The sequence below is a fragment of the Xenopus laevis genome, chromosome 8L (assembly GCF_017654675.1).
Source record: "Xenopus laevis strain J_2021 chromosome 8L, Xenopus_laevis_v10.1, whole genome shotgun sequence".
Lineage (NCBI taxonomy): Eukaryota > Metazoa > Chordata > Amphibia > Anura > Pipidae > Xenopus > Xenopus laevis.
The window spans coordinates 70,979,882-71,001,528 of record NC_054385.1 but is presented as its reverse complement, the minus strand read 5'-3'; the positions used below and the strand labels follow the sequence as shown (position 1 = coordinate 71,001,528).

General features: G+C 38.9%; 1 protein-coding gene across 3 annotated transcripts; it reads right to left on the bottom strand.

Moving 5' to 3' along the window:
- Window positions 1–335: 335 nt before the first annotated feature.
- LOC108698634 (gap junction delta-2 protein) lies at window positions 336–17,529 on the bottom strand. 3 transcript variants are annotated; one of them, XM_041572947.1, is made up of 2 exons: window positions 16,570–17,529; window positions 336–4,109 (listed from the first exon to the last, which is right to left on the bottom strand). In XM_041572947.1, the coding sequence occupies exons 1-2, from the start codon at window positions 16,638–16,640 to the stop codon at window positions 3,278–3,280; spliced, it is 903 nt and encodes a 300-aa protein (XP_041428881.1). In that variant the 5' UTR covers window positions 16,641–17,529; the 3' UTR covers window positions 336–3,277. The 3 variants fall into 3 exon arrangements, with proteins under 3 accessions (XP_041428881.1, XP_041428882.1, XP_018085749.1); XM_041572948.1 differs by lacking the exon at window positions 16,570–17,529 and adding an exon at window positions 16,294–16,556; XM_018230260.2 differs by lacking the exon at window positions 16,570–17,529 and adding an exon at window positions 11,402–13,156.
- Between the last annotated feature and the right edge of the window lie 4,118 nt (window positions 17,530–21,647).

Sequence of the window (21,647 nt, the reverse complement as noted above, 5' to 3'; positions counted from 1 at the left end):
GTAATATACTGTGTTCATGATAAGGTGTGAACTCAAACAACATACATGGATCCTTTATCCTACCTACTTGCTCAAGTAAAAACATATATTGCTTACACTGCAAATTAGTAAAAAATGTCAGTACTTGCTCAACTGCCTTATGACTGTACTTGTCATTGTTTTGATGAATATTATCCTCAAATGACAATGAGAAATTTATAAGAAATAGAAAAGGTAATAAAATGCTATATAATTAAGGTAAAATCTCAATAAAAAATTATACTATATAAATTTAAACCGGAAATGTAGCCAGAAAATAAATTACAAATAACACATTTAAGACAAAGGTCTCTTTATTCTGCATAAATCAGTATTTAATTATTTGCGATCATCGTTATGACAACTGCATCACACAGCCAAAGGAATTTTGGCTTAACTGAGTGAGACATTTTTTATCTTAAGTACCAATAAGTAGTTTTTTTCTTCCTTAGAGGCAATAAGCAATTATGTATTCCTGTATAAAAAGGCTACCTATTAAGCATGTTGATAAAATTCCTCCCATCAATCCCCATTCAGAGTAGAGTATGGTAGCTATGAAGAACTTGTCTTGTACTTTGTCTCTATGGATATGCAGCTGCCTTCAAATTAATGAACACCTGGTTGTAGAGAACCAGCCTCTTCATATTGAGAAACATATTGTTTTTTTCTACAATGGTTCAATGGAAAAAAAAATATTTTTGGCTTTGTAGAACTATTGCATTTGGCCTTAGTATCTTAACTTTGTCTGTGCTGTATGTGCATCAGATAAGAGTAGCCGACAATGTGCATATGAATATCATGTTAAAGATATGTAAGGAAGGCTGGCTGGATGCACGTCGGTCCTCTGTGCATGTGCAATTGTGAGTATAGGAGGCTCTACGCACGTTATGGTGTTATAGCATATCTTTATATTATTGTCCTCCCAGTGGTGTGGGAATGTAGACTTGAGATTCATTTTGGTTAATGTGTTAGAGCACCATTATGATCAGTGAGCGTGTGACTCAGTCTGGTTGTTTATTGTGACAAACATAACCATTAAGGTTCCTTTCAGTGTGGGTTTGTATATTGCCATAAAGACACTACTGCACAATAGTTGAAGTTTCTGGGACTCCCTAATACCCAATATATGGGCATTTTATAGATGCCATACACCGCTGCTTTACTCAATGAGTGAAGGCTACTGATGTATCAGAAGGTGAAGTGAGGCAAAAACTTGCATGCAAAATGTTGCGTATTCTATGCACAGATTCACAGGCACATTGCAATTCATGCAAAAGAAATTTGCTTCCTTATCAAAATGACAGTTATACTAAAATACAAATTTGTTGAACAGTCTTCAAACATTTAAAGATGTATGGTAATCACCACAGAACGACACAGAACTTAATATATGAGAGTTATAGTATTCTTTTCCCAACCTCCTAGAGGAAAAACAACCTTATCTACATATCTGTCAAAACTGGAAAAAAAAGACCTCGAAAAAGCTTATTTTATCATTACTGGCGCCTTAAAGGGTATAAATACCAGAACAAAAAATTTGGTCATCAGTTTTTGTGGAAGCCTCTAGCTATGATTTTGAGAAAAAGAACCTGGCAGAATGGAAGATGATATAGTAGCTGCATGTATATTTCTGGTGTGCTTGCGCAGTGATAGCTGTGGACCTTAATCTCAATATTCAGTATCAGAAAGTGGCCACATACAGAATGAACTGAGAGAGTAATCTTTTAGGAGGAAAACTCTTCCCTGAAATTGGCCATTATTTTTTGTCCTGGAAGTGGCCCTTTAAGACACCAGTGACTATGACATCAAGGTTACATCATGCAGAATCTGTGAAATTAAATGCGTGAAATATTACCTAAAAACTGGTGGGGGCTAGAGCCAGAGTTTTTTTTTTTTTTTTTACAAATTTCTATGTTGCAAATGGTCACCTTCAGTTTTGGTCTCTCCAAGGAACCCCACATAAAGTTACAATGCAGGATTTCTGTAGAATGTTACATAATTGGGTTGAAAAAAGACAAAGTCCATCAAGTTCAACCCCTCCAAATGAAAACCCAGCATCCATACACACACCCCTCCCTACTTTTATGTGCATGATAAATGTTTTATGTGGGGATTTCAAGTACCTTTTACAAAAACTATTTTGTTCCCTCGTTGTTTCCTTTCACTTTCTCACATTTATTTATTCGTGAAACAAGACAACCCCCTTCTCCTGCTACTTATATGTGAAATTACCTAAGATGAAAGGAAAAAAATGTGTTTCTTTCAGGTTTTGCAATTGGCAACTCTGTTTTTGGAACAGGTGATGTGTGAGAGGAGAGGAGTTAGCAGTGCGTGGGAGGTGAGAGGTATATAACAGTCGTGAGAGGAATCAACACCCCCTCCCCATTAAATACTTTTGTTCACTGCATTTAAATTACCTTTCTTGTATTATGGCTTTTCCTGTGTTAGTGCACTAACCCAGAGCTCCTAAACAGAAAGAAAAGTCAACTCTAGGCATAATTCTCCTTTTAGCTGCCATACAAGGTTATTAGGAAGTGCATTTTAGGCAGCACCAACCAAATGACAGCTGGGCAAGACATTGTTAATAGACCAGATCTTGCCATAATTTATACTACTATATAAACCATACCAGATATATATTAGGTCGATATTGGAGGAAGTAAGGATAAATGCTCAGTGCAGGAGATTTGACTCTTCATTCAGCTATACATGCAAGCCATTCTAAATGATGGCTGATAACCATGTTCTATAATGCCTAAATGTTGAGATTTTAAGCAATCATACTGCTAAGCATGTGTTTCAGAATAAAGATGCTAAGCTCAAGACTCTTTGATCTAAAATTACATTATCTTACTAGGGATACTGGGTTTTATAGATTGCAAAATACCATGGATGTAATGTACCTACTTGATATTTTAATTTTGATTAATGTTTCTTTCAAGACAAAGGAAAAAGCTTCTGCTTGAGAACCGATTAGTACAGTGTTAATAAACTATATACAATTAATGGTACTGTTGTCATTAAAGAAATTGCACAAAACTTGCCTCTCCAATCCCATCCTTGCTGCGGGGAAACTCCCTCACTATACTGGATGCTAGATGGGTGGCAGCATATTTATTATAAAGGCTTTTTCAATATAGTTCCTGAGGAGCTCTATAGGTGGCTGGAAGACCACATTGATATAGCACTATATTGATGTTTTGTCTTCACATAATTTTACACCATGTAGCAAGAACGTAAAGAATTGTCAAAGTGTATGTCAAACGTACGCCGACTCACTGGACTGTGTCCTACCTAATGTAGGCACCTGGGCCAGTGTTGATGGCTCCTTTTTGCGTACATCGGAGACTGACTTTCTTCGTGCTTGAACCCCTCTCATTGCTGTCTTGATCTTTCTCCACCCAAGGTGGTTAAGTTCAGCTAAGTTTAGGAGGACACAGATGCCACTGACGGCAAACATAAAGACAAGGAAGACAGTCTTTTCAGTGGGTCTTGAAACGTAACACTCTACCTCCTTCACACAAGGGTAACGGTCACACTCAAAGATTGGAGGCACACTGAAGCCATACAGAAAATATTGTCCAGCCAAAAATCCAATCTCTAGAGCATTCCTAAAGAAGACCTGGATAATGTAGAATCGAGAAATTCCCTCCTGTCGCTTGACCTTTGCACTCTTAACAACTTTCTTAGGAGTGTTTGGAATTTCCTTAACCTCCAGGCAATCTGGCTCGTCTTTAGAGGAAATGTCCTGGTTTTGCACTAAAATCCCATTAATATTTTTCATTCTCTTGTTATCTCTTGGGAGTTCCTTCTCCATTAAGGGATAGAGAAAGGAATATCTCCGTTCTTTCTGCTTGGCTGACTGGTGCACAGAGTAGGTAATGAAGCAGAGACTGGGTGTGCAAACCAAAATGATCTGAAAGACCCAGTAGCGAATGTGAGAAATGGGAAATGCTCGATCATAGCACGCTTGGTTACAACCAGGTTGAAGTGTATTGCACATGAACATTGTCTGCTCATCTTCATAGACTGTCTCTCCAACGATCGCCACAATAAGAATCCGGAATATAACCACTACAGTCAACAGGATCCTGCCATTAAAAAAAAAAATGTTGAGTAAATAGTTTTGTTGTGAAATTACATATTGAATTTACCAGAGGAACAAAAGCAAGACCCAATCAAAAACTATTTTTTATCTCTACAATTTATTCTTAGTGTACATGCACGCAGTTCTGGTTATTTAAATAATTATGTTTATTTTAATGGCCAGTCACATATAATCAACCTGTTAAAAAATTAAAAAAAAGGGATATAAAAACAAGGGATACTAGTTTATAATTGCATTATAGTGCCCATTATAAGAAATGCATTCCTTTACTAGTATAGGGCTATTGTATATTATTATTTAGCATTTACAAAGTATATTATGCAGCACTGTACAATGGAATATACATGAAAGTATGCTTTCCTGTCACTTGGATATTATCAAATTAAGAACAATTTTTTATAATACTTTATTTGAATGGCACTTGGCATTTGTTTACCATTGATATATGATCACTAATCACTTACATCTAAAAGCCATCTTAACTAGGATGTATGCTGGAATTTTGAAAGAAATATGTCTGTATAAAATGCACTATACATCCTATTTGAGTTTGTTTTTTCAGCTTTTTAACCAATGTTATGGACTAATCAATTTTTCTGTAATTTCCCTAGACAGATCATCTTTCCTATTCACGTGTTATTTTCTGCAAATGATTAATCAACCTGTCTAAAAAGCTCACTGCTCGATAATTCAGCCAACAGAGACTAACCTAGGAACTAGAGAATGGTTTTCTTTCCCTTTATTTCTCAGACCAAAAAGTGCTGAAAATAAAAACAATACATCTTGTGCTCATTTGTTACTGGAGCAAAGAATGGAATGGTAAAGCTGACCAAGTGACATGATACATGACGATGCCTGATTACACCGATTATGGCTTTTCATACAAGCAAATGTCCTATAGATTATATGTCTATGATTATTCTTGGCTTCTGCAGGCAGCTCAACCAAGATTTTACCCTTTTGATTGGGCCTGGCTGTAATCTCCCAGGGTTTTTCCCTTTTCTTTGAGATATACGGTAATAATGTTTTTAAGCTTATTGGGGGAGCCATCGTAATCAATATGTCATGTTTATACCCTCTCTAATCCTTATATGTGTTGTTTACATAAAAAATAGATACCATATATTTTTTCTGTAACCATTGTTTGTTAAATTATCGCGAGACCACTTTAAAAGTGATTAAAAAGTGCTGCATAACTTGCTGATGCTATATAAAATAATAATGATTATGATATAGTAAATGAGTATTTTCATATCCCTTCGAACAGAGTCTTCCTTTGTAATGAAATGCTAACATAATACCTATCTGAATGGGTGTTATAATATACAGGGAATTCAATATTTCAGAAAGAGAAATGGATAAAACAAGATAGGTAATAAATAATTTTACCACAAGTCTCTAAAAGCTACAATTACAGCAAATACCTGGAAAACCACAGACTGCAAATGTCTATTATAGACAGTTGCTAATTCTAAGCAGCTTTTTTATTGGTCCTCATTATTTATTTTCTATAGTTTTTGAATTAGTTGCCTTCTTCTTTTAATTTTTTCCAGCTTTCAAATGGGGGGTCACTGACCCCATCTAAAAAACAAATCCTCTGTAAGGTTTCACAGCTATTATTATTCAGGTCCTAATTGTTATTATGCGCCTCTTACCTTCAACATTAAACAGTGGGAAAGAAGCTCCCATCTAAGAAGCTTCTAGCACAGTGTAACTTCTCTAACAAGGATGGGCAATATATATGGTTAGAAATTTCATCTAGTTTCACTCATCACTATTAAGGTTGGTATAATACTTATTAGAGCACAATAACACAGTATATTAGCTGTAAGGTATTATGCATATGAATAAAAGGAAGGATCTCACTCCAGTTATTTGGTAGTACAAAAATGTGTGATCCTCCCTTCTATAACTCGTATTTTAGCTGCCAACTTTCAAGGTAGGCAATTTTAAGGTGATCCAGAAGCTGATTGGTGCAAGGTCAACTGGAGTCACCTTTATCAACACATTTACAGGTGACAGTGAGCAAAAATACTGTTCCCTGTTGCAGAGTAACTGTACTTTTGAAACTCTATTCATTGCTATTGGCTACTGGCACAGATAAGCTGTATTTTGCACAACGTGCATATGTATGGCAGACAAGCAACATATTTGTTTGCGAACATTGCGTATGGAATTTCCCACCAAGTTTTTCCTTTTTGCTTATTAGAAGAAAACGACAGTTCAAACAACTTTCCATTATATATTTCCAGTACTCATTAAACATTTTCAATGCTTTTGGAGTTATTTTCTAAATGTAATTGCTATTGAAAAGAGAGTTTGTTTGTTTATTTTCTGCATAGCTGGTTCTGACTGCTACAGTGTAGCAGAAGCCAGCTCTCCTCTAGCCAGTACAGCCATGGGATCCGTTATCTAGGAACCTGTTATCCAGAAATCTCAATATTACAGAAATGCTGTCTCACTCCATTTTATCCAAATAATTAACATTTTTGAAAATGATTTTCTTTTTCTCTGTAATAATAAAACAGTACCTTGTACTTGATCCAAAATAAGATATAATTAATCCTTATTGGAAGCAAAACCAGCCTATTGGGTTAATTTAATGTTATATGTTTTTCTAGTAGATTTCAGGTATAAAGATCCAAATTACAGAAAGATCTGTTATCCGGAAAACCCCAGGTCCTAAACATTCTGCATAATAGGTCCCATACCTGTACTCCAAGTCTGACAATACCTTACATTCTTATTGATAGGTCTGTTAATCAGCTGCCTCCTGCTACATTGTTTCAAACGTTTTTAACAATGCGGGCAGGGTGCATTTTCTTGTTGAGTGATTCAAAGTGCTGCTGACACATTGAAAATTGATAGGAATGTGACAGAATTACCAGTAATGAAGGGCCACAAATTCGCACTGCAGTAGTGAAGGTCACAAGAGCATTAAATAAGTGCTTCCATTCATTATGCAAGGCTTGAGTATTGAGATCCTTGGAGCCTACTAAAGGATCCGAAATAGGATACATAAGTACAGGGGTCTGTGACACACACAGCAGCTTATGTGCTCTGAGGCCTATGAGTAAAGCAATCAATTACCTTTCCTTCAGCCGCAAGCACATAAACCCACCTATGTTAGCCCTCTTGCCTCTGTTTATTGGTTATGCAGACAGGATGGCAGACATAGTGTATGTGGATTTATGTGTTAATCAAGGCACAAAGGTGATGTCCAAATGCAAGACTTGGAAAACTGAATTACATTTGTAGCTTTACTCTGAGCTAGCTTTACAGTGCTGATTCAGAGTAAATTTTCATTTATATACAAAATTGTTTTTTTATATGGGTTGTTTTATAAGGAATTTAAAGACCTGCAATGCTCCATAGTACAATTTCCCTTGTCAACCTGAGCCGCATCTGGTTATATAATCTATGCTGCAATATGGTCATCAATAATCTCAGATAACTAAAGAACCATTGTAACCATTGCTTACAAATATATGTGACAGGGTAGAGGGTAAGGGAAGAAACAACTATGGCCACAAGACGTGAGTTAAGCACGTGTTCTAAACCATAGTTAGCCTCCCCTTAAGCAACTCAGTAGCCGTTATTAAAAGATGAATATTTAATGGGAGCATAATAAAGTGCTTGAGAAGAGTTAATCTTAGCAATTGTGCTAGCTGTCAAATAGCTACTTAATTATCTACACTCATCCTTCTACAAAAAGGTGTTAAATCACAGTGTGCTTACACCAAACTAGAGAGGTGCCTTCTGATTTCAATGTGCTAATCAGCTGGAGTCTATACATAGAAACAACCTCTTACATAGTGCCTGTAGAGACAAACGCCTTTTAAAATGTACTGAAGACATAGGCTTCATATACAGTACAGTATAATGTAAAACAGTACCTTCTATTTTATGCTAAGCTTAATTAATCCATAGTTATTGCAAAACAATCCTATTGAATTTATTTAATGTTTAAATGATTTTTAGCAGCCTTAAGATATTGTGATCTAAATTAAGGAAAGACCAAAGCCCCCAAGCATTCCGGATAGTTGGTTCCATACATGTACTTAATTAGGATGTAAATTATTGGTACAATACATAAGGCTGGCCTGTTTAGGGAATATGCCCAGTAGCAATATCAAAACACATAAATGCATATGCATTGATGTTAAATGCAAAAAGATCAGTGACATATTTCGGGTGAAGTCATTTTGGCAACACTGTGGAACACTGTTTGTAGGCCAGAACCCTCACAGAACCCATCAGGTTGCCTTGTTTAGGAAATTACTGAATGTTTAGTAATTTCAAAAATGTACAAAACGTTCATGACATGACGTTATCGATCCTAAGGATTTATCATGCTGTGTAAAAAGTGGAGTGAAGCATTACCAGTGATGTTGCCCAGAGCAACTAATCAGCAATTAGATTTCAACAGTTAACTAAATCCAAAACTGGTCTGGCTCTATCTGATATATACCTGCATTACCTGGCAACCCAGCTGTGGCAACTAGCCACCTGGGTAGAAAATGTTTATCACCTTCATTCCCATGGGCACAACTAACTGGCTTTGGCGTAAACCCTCCCATGGGCACAACTAACTGGCTTTGGCGTAAACCTGATAAGCTGGATACTGGGAAAATCCCTAAGGGCACATTCTCAAACCTTGCATTTACCTATGTTTCATTCACTGTGTAGAGCCTGGTTATTGGCAAATAAATCTATAACATTTAAACATTTAAATGCACAGACCCATTAATACCTCTTTGGAATAACCAGGATTATCCATGTGTTGCTTGGTTGGGTCTCATGTATCAATTAGTAAGATGTGGAATTACTACACTAGGAGATGTGTGATAAGATGGAAAGCCAAAACCCTTATCATATCCCACAAAATCAGTGGCTGAATTTTCACGGGCTCAAGAATCTATATAATCCAATTATACATTGTGCATAGAGCCTATTATACCCCAGCCAGACTACATTTTATTAATCCAGATACTCCAGATCTGGAGGGAAATCATAGATACCCTGGAAGCAGTACAGCAAATTACAATAGACAGAACTCCTAAACTATGCATTCTGGCCATAATACAGGAACTTAAATTAAACCAATAGCAAGCACTTTTTTTGCTTGAGTCACTGTTACTGGCAAAGAGGCTTATAACCCAAAACTGGAGCAGCCTGATCCCTCCAACCTTGGAAGCAAATAATGCAAGATACGTGCAATATACTTGCAACAACAATTCGTGTACATTAAAAGGGGGTCCCTACCAAATTCCATAAAATCTGGGGTCCCTGGATGGATATGTACCTCCTTCATCAACAATATCCTATGGTGGGGCAATAATGACATGTAAAGAATGTTCGCAATTGTGATTACACTCTTCATTTCTATGATATTCATTTCTACAAATTGCTAAAATTTTCTATATTTCATAATGTACACTAAGCTTCAGTAATGATTATTCTGTCTCAGGATTACTGCTATTGTAATACAAAACATATTCTCTATTGTCAATGGCAAGCAGAACAATTTTGTATTTTTTATACTATTCTTTAATAAACCACCTGAATTTAGAAAAAAAAACATAATATGAGGAGTCAAGGGGCCAAAGAGATAAACCACCTGAATTTAGAAAAAAAACATAATATGAGGAGTCAAGGGGCCAAAGAGATTTATACATAGCTAAATATGAATGTGTTTTACATTCCAGTAAGCAATAGCAACTAAATGGTATTTATAGTTGTGATTAAGACTACCGTCCAGCCTGGAAGGTGTGCCCCCCCCCAGCAAAAGACAGAGGCCAGTGGCCACTCAAGGAGTTCTAAGTTCCTTTTATAGACCTGCCCAGTCAAACATTGGATTTTTCTTGGGATAGTAAAAGCATGCCACTGCAAAAAACATATGCTTGCTAGTTTAAGTGGTTGTGCACCCTGTGGCATTTAACCAGCATTCAAGATACTGTACATTACATGACTATGTAGCAGCTATACTTTGCATGTGTAATAAAATAAAATCCTATTCACAGATTGGTAATTCTAATTATTATTACAGTAGAAAAAGGGCCGGATTCCATGGGGGAATGGTCCCAGTACTGGGCACTGGTACATGCACACCCCCTACCCGTTGCATAGTCCTAGCACCGAAAAGTTATTGTGCGCAACCCCTTCTCCGTGCACGTGTCAGCGCGGTGACAAGCACCGGAGCACTGGAGAACTTTGAGTCCCCTTAGGATGTGGCTCGGTGGCATGCCGCCCCTAAAATGTTGCCGCCCTAGGCCCAGGCCTTTGTGGCCTGGTCACAAATCCGGCCCTGACTAGAACCTCCATTTTACATTTTTCAGCGGACCAGAAAACAATGGTGTAAAATTCAGGAAAATGTATAATCAGGGAAATCTATTATGCATAATATATAGGTGGGAAAATAGGCAAAATGAGGGGAAACTTACAATCAGGGGATGTAAAATGGGAGTTCTACTGTATTATTATTATTATTATTAATAACAATAATAATAATAACCAGATGGTAGCCTAAGAACAAGCATTCCTGTGCAGGTGAACCTAATTCTCAGACATTTTAGCTTTCAATGTATCTTCAAGTACATCAACCAAGTACAGGTGTTTTTGGCAGCAACAATCTCTCCAAAATCAGCCTCTAATTTGTGAATAATAACTCTATTTACAACACAGTCTAGAATGGGGAGTTTTTGTTCCTAGAGAGTGCATGACTTTTCCCATAGGCTAATACACACCGCCTTCTGGTAAAACATACAAATGCAAGGCTTGAAAGACCGTACATCAATTTAATATTGTACCTGTGAGACGCATAGTTAATTTACTGTAGCCCCTTCACATCAACCATAAGCATGAAGCTGGTGCAGGGAGCTAACCCTCTCAGTTCAATCTCAGGGCACCTTTGCAAAGTCATGCCAGCCATATAATACTGTATTTAGCAAGTCAAATGAAAGCTTGCCCTCACAACATTAACCTTGTATACCCTACAAAGGCTGTTATACAATTAGAACTAACGTCTCCCAGAATGACATAAATACATAAGAAGATGTGGTTAGTAACTGTAAGATGCCAGGCCTATGTGCACCTAGGGCAAAGAATTTGCAACCTAACTAGGTTCCCCTTCCCTTCCAGCCATATATAGAGCGGTATGGCATTGTGGGTGAATGTTGATTTTGGGGGTACAGCATGGCAGCATTTCCTTGTAGGCTGAATCCCCAGTACAAGTACCCCACTTGCCAGATTATCAATCACTCACCCATCACTTACCTTCCTATCATAGTAGAGTGCTCCTGCACAGCAGCCTCCAGCAGGCGCTCCAAGATTGTCCACTCGCCCATCACGTCTGCTTCTTCCCCCGCTGTGCTCAACTGGGACACCGGGGAGGATCGAGCCTGCTCCCTTCTCCTAACCTTACACTAATCCTACTGGTCACTGCTTAGTTTGTAGCATGTCTCCTTGCTGGGGCACGGAAAGAGCCCCCCTTCCTGACTGGTTTGCTGTCCTCAGGTCACCCCAAACTTGTCAGGGGCCATGCGGCATCTACCTAACACATAACTATACCCCACCTTCCACTAAAGCACATCACTCACCTCTTTCCAAACAGAAACGGATTAGAGCATCAACCCTACTGCGTAAGCATTCGCTAAACTACAACCCCGTCGTGGGCTTTATCAATTCCCTCAGTACACTAGAGTCCCACGAAATGTATATATTGCATATAATATATCCAGTAGGGACCCCCACTCTATATATCTCATTCCTGAGCTCTGTCTCCCCTCCCTCTGCCTGGCGCTGTCCAGTGCTGAAATGACTGATGGTGCTGAATGTGCACCTCCACTAAGAGAACCGGAATCTCCGTCAACCACCAGCCTTTTAGGTCCTGCTTATTTCTCCCTGCCTGCCATTTCATGCTCTCCTTCCACCTTCCTTTTCTTACATTCACCAGTTCATTCCTCCAAGCGACATCCTGCTCTATCTGCTTTCACTCCCTTGTCTTTCATTACGTCTAGTATATCATCTGCCACACTTTTTCAGGCACCCTTTCCCTTGCACACCTCCCTGCCTTTGTCTCTCTCACTTGTTCAGTTAGCTCCCCCCCCCCACCCTTCAAAGCCTGCTGTGTCTCTTTTTCCCTTGTGGAATCTCACTCTACCTCTCCATCACTTTCTCCTACACACAAACTCTCTCTCTGATTCTCACTAGCTCAATCTCTCCCACATGCTGCTCTCTACTTGGTTAATCCGGATAAATTACTACATCTCTATTGGATGGGAGGAGATTTGTTGGCATATTTTAAGATGATTTTCCCCCCTCCCTCCTACCCCAGAGAGAGAAGGTTGGGTTGTGTACAGGAATGTGGTTATATGTGTGCTAGAGTCAGTGTGATTTTTGCTTGCCCTTTATCATTATTAAATCCTTTGTTACTCTAATATTTATCCTTCTTAAAAATGATGTGCTTCTACTGCCATCATCCTCTCTTGCTTTGTTTCCTTACCTATCGCTCATTCTTTGTCTATATTTTTCCAAGGATTCTGGGAGGAGGAGGTGCTCTATGACTGCATATGATTTTCACACTAACACTGAATCTATATTCTATATGACAGCACTTGTGTAAATCTGAAACAACCTACTCTATACCTTCATGGAAGACATGATGATTCTCAGTATATGGGTGTTTGTTAACCATCTGCTTAAATCTCATGTACTTTGTATTATTAATAAAGGGCCACACATACTGCTATAGAGATGTTCTACAATATTTAAGGGTAATGCATTTTTATATATACTGCAAATCCAATATAAAGTAAGTTAATATTTCAATTCCTGCAACTACAGTTCATTTATATATCTAGAACTGGTGAAAATATCTTAAATAATATAGTTATGTGATATAGAAAATTTTCAGAGGATGAGTCTGTTTGTAGTTGATACAACTACACATACTCTAACACATACTGCTATAGAGATGTTCTACAATATTTAAGGGTAATGCATTTTTATATATATACTGCAAATCCAATATAAAGTAAGTTAATATTTCAATTCCTGCAACTACAGTTCATTTATATATATAGAACTGGTGAAAATATCTTAAATAATATAGTTATGTGATTTAGAAAATTGTGGGCAATATTTGCCTTCCGAAATATCAGTGTGACATGCCTTTGGGTTGTTATTACTGTCATCCAGCTATGATGATGAGGGATGCAGTAAAGGTGGCCATACATGGAGAGATCTGCTCCTTTGGCGATGTCGCCAAACGAGCGGATCTCCCTCCGATATGCCCACCTTGAGGTGGGCAATATCGGGCTGATCTGATCGTGGGCCCTAAGGCCCGCATCAACAATAGATGCAGCTGCGGTCCGACGGGATTTTCTGTCCCATCCAATCGAGGCCAGATCTCGATTGGTGAAGCCCGTCAGGGGGCCCCATACACGGGCCAATAAGCTGCCGACACGCCCTGTCGGCAGCTTTTATCGGCCCGTGTATGGCCACCTTAAGATTACTTCGTTCTGGAGGAAAATCATAGATACCCTGAAAGCAGTACAGCAAATTACAATAGACAGAACTCCTAAACTATGCATTCTGGGCATAATACAGGACATTAAGTTAAACCAGTTCCAAGCACTTTTTTTGCTTGAGGCACTGTTACAGGCAAAGAGGCTTATAACCCAAAGCTGGAGGAGTCTGACCCCTCCAACCTTTACTTCTTGGAAGCAAATAATGCAAGATACTTGCAATGTTGAACAATTAGTGTACATTAAAAGGGGGGTCCCTACCAAATTCCATAAAATCTGGGGTCCCTGGATGGATATGTACCCCCTCAACCCCCTTCATCAACAATATCCCATGGTGGGGCAATAATGACATGTAAGAATGCTCATAATTGGGGTTACACTAGTCATTTCTATGGTATTTGTTTCTACAAATTGTTAAAAAAAAATGATATTTCATAATGTACACTAAACTTCAGTAATGAACATTCTGTCTCAGGATTACTGCTATTGTAATACTAAACATATTCTCTATTGTCAATGGCATGCAGAACAATGTTGTATTTTTTTTATACTATTCTTTAATAAACTAACTGAATTAAAAAAAAAAAAGAAGATAATATGAGGAGCCTAAGGGATTTATACATAGCTAAATATGAATCTGTTTTGCATTCCAGTAACCAATAGCAACTAAATTGTATTTATAGTTGTGATTAAGACTACCTTCCAGCCTGGAAGTTGTGCCCCCCGCCCCAGCAAAAGACAGAGGCCAGTGGCCACTCAATGAGTTGTAAGTTCATTTTATAGACCTGCCCAGTCAAACATTGGATTTGTCTTGGGATAGTAAAAGCATGCCACTGCAAAAAACATATGACATTTTGCCAGCATTCAAGATACATTACATGCTTATGTGGCAGCTATACTTTGCATGTGTAGTAAAATAAAGTCCTATTCACAGAATGGTAATTCTAATTATTATTATAGTATTATTATTGTTATTATTATTAATATTATTAATAATAATAATGATAATAATAACAAGACAGTAGCCCCAGAACAAGCATTTCTGTACAGGTGCACCTAATTCTCAGACATTTTAGCTTTCAATGGATCTTCAAGTACATCAAACAAGTATGGGTGTTTTTGGAAGCAACAATCTCTCCAAAATCAGCCCCCAATTTCTGAATAATAACTCAATTTACAACACAGTCTAGAATGGGGACGTTTTTTGTTCCTAAAGAGTGCTTGACTTTGCCCATAGGCTAATACACAGGTCTCCTGCTAAAACATACAAATGCAAGGCATGAAAGACAGTACATCTTTGATTTATTCAGAACACAGCCTAAAAAGAGAAAATGTAATATTGTACCTGTGAAAAGCATAGTTCATTTACTTTAGCCCCTTCACCTCAGCTATAACCATGAAGCTGGTGCAGGGAGATAACCCTCTCAGTTCAATCTCAGGGCTCAGGGCACCTTTGCAAAGTCATCATGCCAGCCATTTATAATACTGTATTTAGCAAGTCAAATGAAAGCTTGCCCTCACATCTTTAACCTTGTACACCTCACAAACAAAGGCTGTTATACAATTAGAACTAACGTCTCCCAGAACAACAAAAATACATAAGAAGATGCAGTTGGTAACTGTAAGATGCCAGGCCTAAAGGCACCTAGGGCAAAGAATTAGCAACCTAACTGGGCCTCACTATATACATAGAATTTGCTCATAAGCAGTATTACCCATTAGAACCAAGATTATGCAAAGCTGTAAGACTTGAATACATGGTTATGAACTGGAGGCTGCTATTGCTGTAGACACACAGATGGGAATGGCCAGGGTGTCAGTCGTGGTATGGGGTTTTTATTTACTGAGAAAGCTGGATAGGTTAAGATGCAATATGAACCCTGCAGTCTTCTTCCACCAGAGGCTTTCCAGCTGCTGCTCAGTTACAGCTAGTAGCTACCAGCACCCATCTGCAGCTCAAGGCTGGTGTGGGCTGTAGAATTCAAGAACAGCTGAGAAGTCACTGTATAGAGATTGCATATCAGGCACATACTACAAATAGTTAAAACTAGAGTGAGGTTGGAGAAAACAGATGATCCCCTTTCATTTAGTGCCAGAACACTTGTCACACTGCTCACAGTCTCACACATATCCGGAACAGGCACCTATACAGAGAAATGGAATCTCTGCCTGTAGGTACAGGGGCTAATAGGTGGCATGATGCTACTCTGAACTAGAATGGTACCTATTTCTTGGCTAAAGCTTAAAAGGCACCAAAGCCTCCCAAGACATTTGTAAGGTGGTCGCAAAAGTAGCAGCTTGGCGTAAAGAGCTAAACGTTTCCCATTGCCTTTATATAATAGCAGCCCAGAGCGTCTTGTATAGATAACACGCATGACCTGTTGCCAGTTGTCTAAAGAGCTTGATTGGGCAGAAGCAAACAGACACATCGCCAATATACACGCAGAACAATATGGAGGGATGTGTTTTGGGAAGGAACAACCAAGAATAACTACTCTTGCCAAAACATTATTTCTCTCTACCCAGGGTAAGTGAATATAATCCTGAGGTGAATGATGTTAGGCCTTTCACAAATCGAATTCCATCCCAGCCCCAACCCCCACCCCAGGGGTCATATAAGCAAAGCAGTAACCCACCTACCCTTCTCTGTGCACCTTGGCCACAAACCCAGTTCTGCGCCCAAAACACTGCCTCATGGGGCAGCCAGCACTCCAGCCTTTCCTTCACTCTTTCGCAGGAGATCTGCAGTGCTTAGGCATCATGAACAAACGTGGATCCCCTCCCCTTCCAGCCATATATAGAGTGGTATGGCATTGTGGGTGAATGTGGAATTTAGGGGTACAGCATGGCATCAGCATTTGCTTGCAGACTGAACCCCCAGTACAAGATTTCCACTCACCCCCTCCCAGCACTTACCTTCCTATCATAGTAGAGTGCTGCTGCACAGCAGCCTCCAGCAGGCGCTCCAAGATTGTCCACTCGCCCATCACGTCTGCCTCTTCCCCCCGCCGTGCTCAACTGGGACACCGGGGAGGATCGAGCCTGCTCCCCTCTCCTAACCTTACGCTAATCCTACCTGTCACTGCTTTGTAGCATGTCTCCTTGCTGGGGCACGGAAAGAGCCCCCCTCCCTGACTGGTTTGCTGTCCTCAGGTCACCCCAAACTTGTCAGGGGGCATGCAGCATCTACCTAACACATAAATATACCCCACCTTCCACTACAGCACATCACTCACCTCTCTCCAAACAGAAATGGATTAAAGCATCAACCCTACTGTGTTAGAAATCGCTAAACTACAACCCCATCCTGGGCTTCTTTAATTCCCTCAGTACACTAGAGTCCCACGAAATGTATATATTGCATATAATATGTCCAGTAGGGACCCCCACTCTATATATCTCATTCCTGAGCTCTGTCTCCCCTCTCTGTGCCTGGCGCTGTCCAGTGCTGAAATGACCAATGGTGCTGTATGTGCACCTCCACTAAGAGAAGCAGAATCTCCTCCATCCACCAGCTATAGGTCCTGCTTTTTTCTCCCTGCCTGCCATTTCATGCTCTCCTTCCACCTTCCTTTTCTGACATTCGCTAGTTCATTCCTCCAAGCGACATCCTGCTTTATCTGCTGTCATTCCCTTGTCTTTCATTACGTCCAGTATATCTTCTGCCACCTTTTTCTGCCACCCCTTCCCTTGCACACCTCCCTGCCTTTGTCTCTCTCACTTGTTCATTTAGCTCCCTCCCCTTCAAAGCCTGCTGTGCCTCTCCTTTCCTTGTGGAATCTCACTCTATCTCTCCATCACTTTCTCCTATACACTCTCACTCTCTCTCTCATTCTCACTAGCTCAGTCTCTCCCACATGCTGCTCTCTCCTTGGTTAATCCAGATAAATTACTATATCTCTATTGGATGGGAGGAGATTTCTTGCCATATTTTAAGCTGATTTTTCCCCCCTCCCTCCTTCCCCAGAGAGAGAGAGAGAGAGAGAGAGAGAGAAGGTCGGGTTGTGTACAGGAATGTGGTTAAATGTGTGCTAGAGTCAATGTAATTTTTGCCCTTTATCATTCTTAAATCCTGTGTTACTCTAATATTTCTTCTTAAAAATACAGTGCTTCTACTGCCATCATTCTCTCTTGATAGTGATTACCCCTCTTTCTCTGTTCCCTTCCCTATCCCTCATTCTTCTCTATTTTTCCAAGGTTTCTGGGAGGAGGAGGTGCTCTATGACTGCATCTGATTTTCACAGTAATGCTGATTCAATATTCTATGTGAGAGTATTTGTATAATTCTGGAACAACCAACTCTATACATTCATGGAAGACATGATAATTCTCAGTATATGGGCATTTGTTTTGTTAACCATCTGCTTTGATCTCATGTACTTTAACTTCTCATGCATTATTACTAGAGGGCCACACAAACTGCTACAGAGGTATTAAGATATTATTAAGACAATATTTAAGGTGAATGCATATATATATATATTGATTGCAAATTCAATATAAAGTACTTTAATCTTTTAATTCCTACAACTACTGTTCATTTATATATCTAGAACTCATGAAAATATCTTAAATAATATAGTAAAGTGATATAGAAAATTTTTAGAGGATGACTCTGTTTTTAGTTGATAGAAAAGGCCAGAGGACCATAAAGTAGGACATTGTGGGGAATATTTGCCTTCTGAAATATCACTTTGACATGCCTTTTGGGTTATTATTATTGTCATCCAGCTATAGTTCCAGCAGTAAGATTCAGCAAGTAAGAGACAGCAAGTACACATTCACTCATGTGACTGAACCAAAACTTGGTTGGAGGTGTGAGCTGCAAAGAGGGGAGGTGCATGAGATTTAAAGGTTTTAGCTATGTGATTTGCAGATTATTTAGGATGGAAACGTTCATATGAATCTGACTTGAAGAGTAAGATTAGTTGGAATTGCAGTTTGTGAGCTGTACATCATATAGTAATATCAACTGCATAGTTTATATGGATATGACCTGCATAACAAAAATGAGCTACAGAGCCTGATTCCTGAACCTAGGCGCATAATTGCACAAGTGCAGTGACTATTAGCAACAATCATAAAAACTTTTACTGGTACATGAAAGCATCTGATGAAAATATATCTGATTAATTGCTATGGGTAACTGCAGTTGTGCAATTTAGCACATATCTTTGTAAATTAGCCCCACTGAGTTTAAAGGCATGTGAGCTATAAGTGTAAATTATAGTGCATTAAAAAGGTATAGGCATGTGAGCTGATGAAGGTCTAATGTGAACTATAGATGGTGTAACAGTATTAACTAACAGAGGTGTCAGAATGTGTGCAGAAGTTTATCCTTAAATAGTTAATACGTCTTTAGGGAGGCTGTGCCTGAACAAATGTACCGTGGCTTTTAATTCTTGATGAACGAATACACTAAAAGCAGTAATAACCTCCACATCTGCCCAAAGGCATCATACAAACATGCCAGGCTTGTACAAATAAAAACACACCACAATAGAAAAATAAATTAATTCAGAATTAAAATGTGAATCCAGATTCACATTACATGACCAGGGTTACTGCTGCCATGAGTTGAGTTGAGAAATTCGTCTCAGGGGGCAGCATCTAGCAAGTTAAGAGGGGTGGAAAAAAGCCACTCCTGCTAACTTTAAGAGCCCAAATTTCGAATTTTGAAATTAGAATTTTGGCTCCCCCTTGGCCCCACCTCAGGGCAGCAAGGACCCACGGAACACTGCTGTACATGTCAACATAAAAACCAGTGCATTCTGCATTATAACTGTCATTATAATCCCTGGAGAATCACCTTCTATGCTGATTTTCTTAGCCCCTAAGATTAGTTTCAGTAACTTGGAGCATACTGAGCATGTGCAGTGATAAAATGGCCTAGTACCATGAGCAAAGTTTGGGAGCTACTGCAAATATCTTTAAATGCAGGGATTATTATAGGGCTACGGAACCTCTTACTTTACTACAGTATGTAAAATACAGCAGTGTAGACTGCCCATTACACTTGAATCTGTTATTTATCTTGTGGTGCCTTCTCTTGCTATTTTATATATAGATAAATAAACATAGTAACTAGAAACCAGTACACACTGTGTCTTATCTCACAGCACTGTATATTTCATTAAGAATTCCAATCCAGCTTTTTTAGAAAGATAATGATCCAGGAGATGGATTCAGCATCAAATAATATGCATACTTCGTAGTATATGCAGTATATAGTAAATTATCGACATTATTCTATGAAGACTCCTAATCAGTGCCTTTGACATCCTGTCTTGGTAACCAGACCTCGGAAAATACTGCAGAGGCAGAAGATTTGAAGTTTGCTGATGGAACAGAATTCTCAGTTCTGATGGTTAATGCTTTTGTTGATATTTTGTGTGCAGTACCTATATACTGTAGTTTTGATTTTTAAGGAGTAATGTTATAAATACCCTATTCTGGAACTGTGTAAAGGACAGCAGGTATTAGTTCAGCAGGAAGCAAGCAGGTGTTTTCTCTGTCATATCTATCAATATTTCTTGTTTTTAGACCTCACCAGAAATAAATAATAAAATGGAGCAGCTGAAGGAATGAGAAGCCGTTATACTAACTGGTATCTAATTATAGAAGCAGAATTGCAATTCTTGCATTCTGGAAGGAAACACTGGTGTGTGGCATCAGTCAGCGAGACTGTGAAAGGGAAGGTTGTAAGATAATAGCTTTCATCCTTACAATGCAGTTTGATGTTTTGGAAGCTTAATTTTTTCCCCTTAACACACAGCAAGGTTATGGGTTTCTCAAAGAAGCAATTTAGCATATAAATAATTTAGATTTCCCAATTTTCATACAACTAATAATTCTACCTCTGACAGACCTTCCATGGGTTCAGATTCCCTGTATCCATAGTCACAGCATAGGATAGACTGTCATGAGTATTTTAGAGAATCTGGCAAGCCTAGACATAAATCTCCTTGGATACATCTAGTATATATTAGATCCTAGATTTCTATGATATTCTACTTACCCATTAAATACAATTGCAGAATTTCTTGCTCCCATGGTTGCTCAGCAACCTGCCTCTTCTTTCTTTTGTTTTTCATTTGTAGAGGTGAGACATTTAGTTAGAGTAGGCTGAATAACCTACCCCTTACCTGGTCTATGAAGAATGCTTACTGTTGGCACAAGAATGGGTGCTAGAGAATTTCTGCTATCAGTTGTGGTTATGCTTAATGTTTCAATATACTGTATCTAATGTAAATGCTGCCTCCTAGACTGCACATGGTTTGTTAATGTGCACTTCAAGGTTTCAGACCTGAATAAAAATATATTCAGCAACAGACTTCTACAGCATCTTATAATATCAAATTTGAAAGGAATGGCTTGTTTGACATGCATATGGAGCTGGTCATGACTGAGAATAAAAATAGGCCCTGGCATTTCAGGTACCCAGAGGCCCCAACAGGCCACACAGAGACCCAAACAGCCCCCCACCAGCCCACTAAATATTGACTTTCTATGGCATTTTACAGCAGCCCCTCTGGCATTTGCCAGAACACACAGATTACCAGTCCGGGTCTGTTATGGAGAAACTGGAGGCTAATTATTGAAGGGGCTTATTTATCAACAATAGGTAAACATTGTACCTGTGCAGTAACCCTTGGCAGCCATACATTTGTTTTTATTATTATAATGTAATGCTGATAACTCAGGGTACAGCCATACAGATGAAGCCTTTGTTTAACTCTGGTTGTGCAATTCCCATATATTAACCTATTCCAGGAACATACAATTATGGGTCATATCTAGGCCTAGTATCTCTTGAAAGTGGGCTGGTAAGGACCTCATCTTGCCAAATGGCAGTAACCACACTGATAACATCTTGCAGATAATCAGCATATTCTGGTATATCTAGTAGTCTGCAATTGCTGTAGGACAGCCATGTTGAAACCAACTGTATCAGTAATTGATCAGCCTGAACACAACACAATTCCTCAACTAGA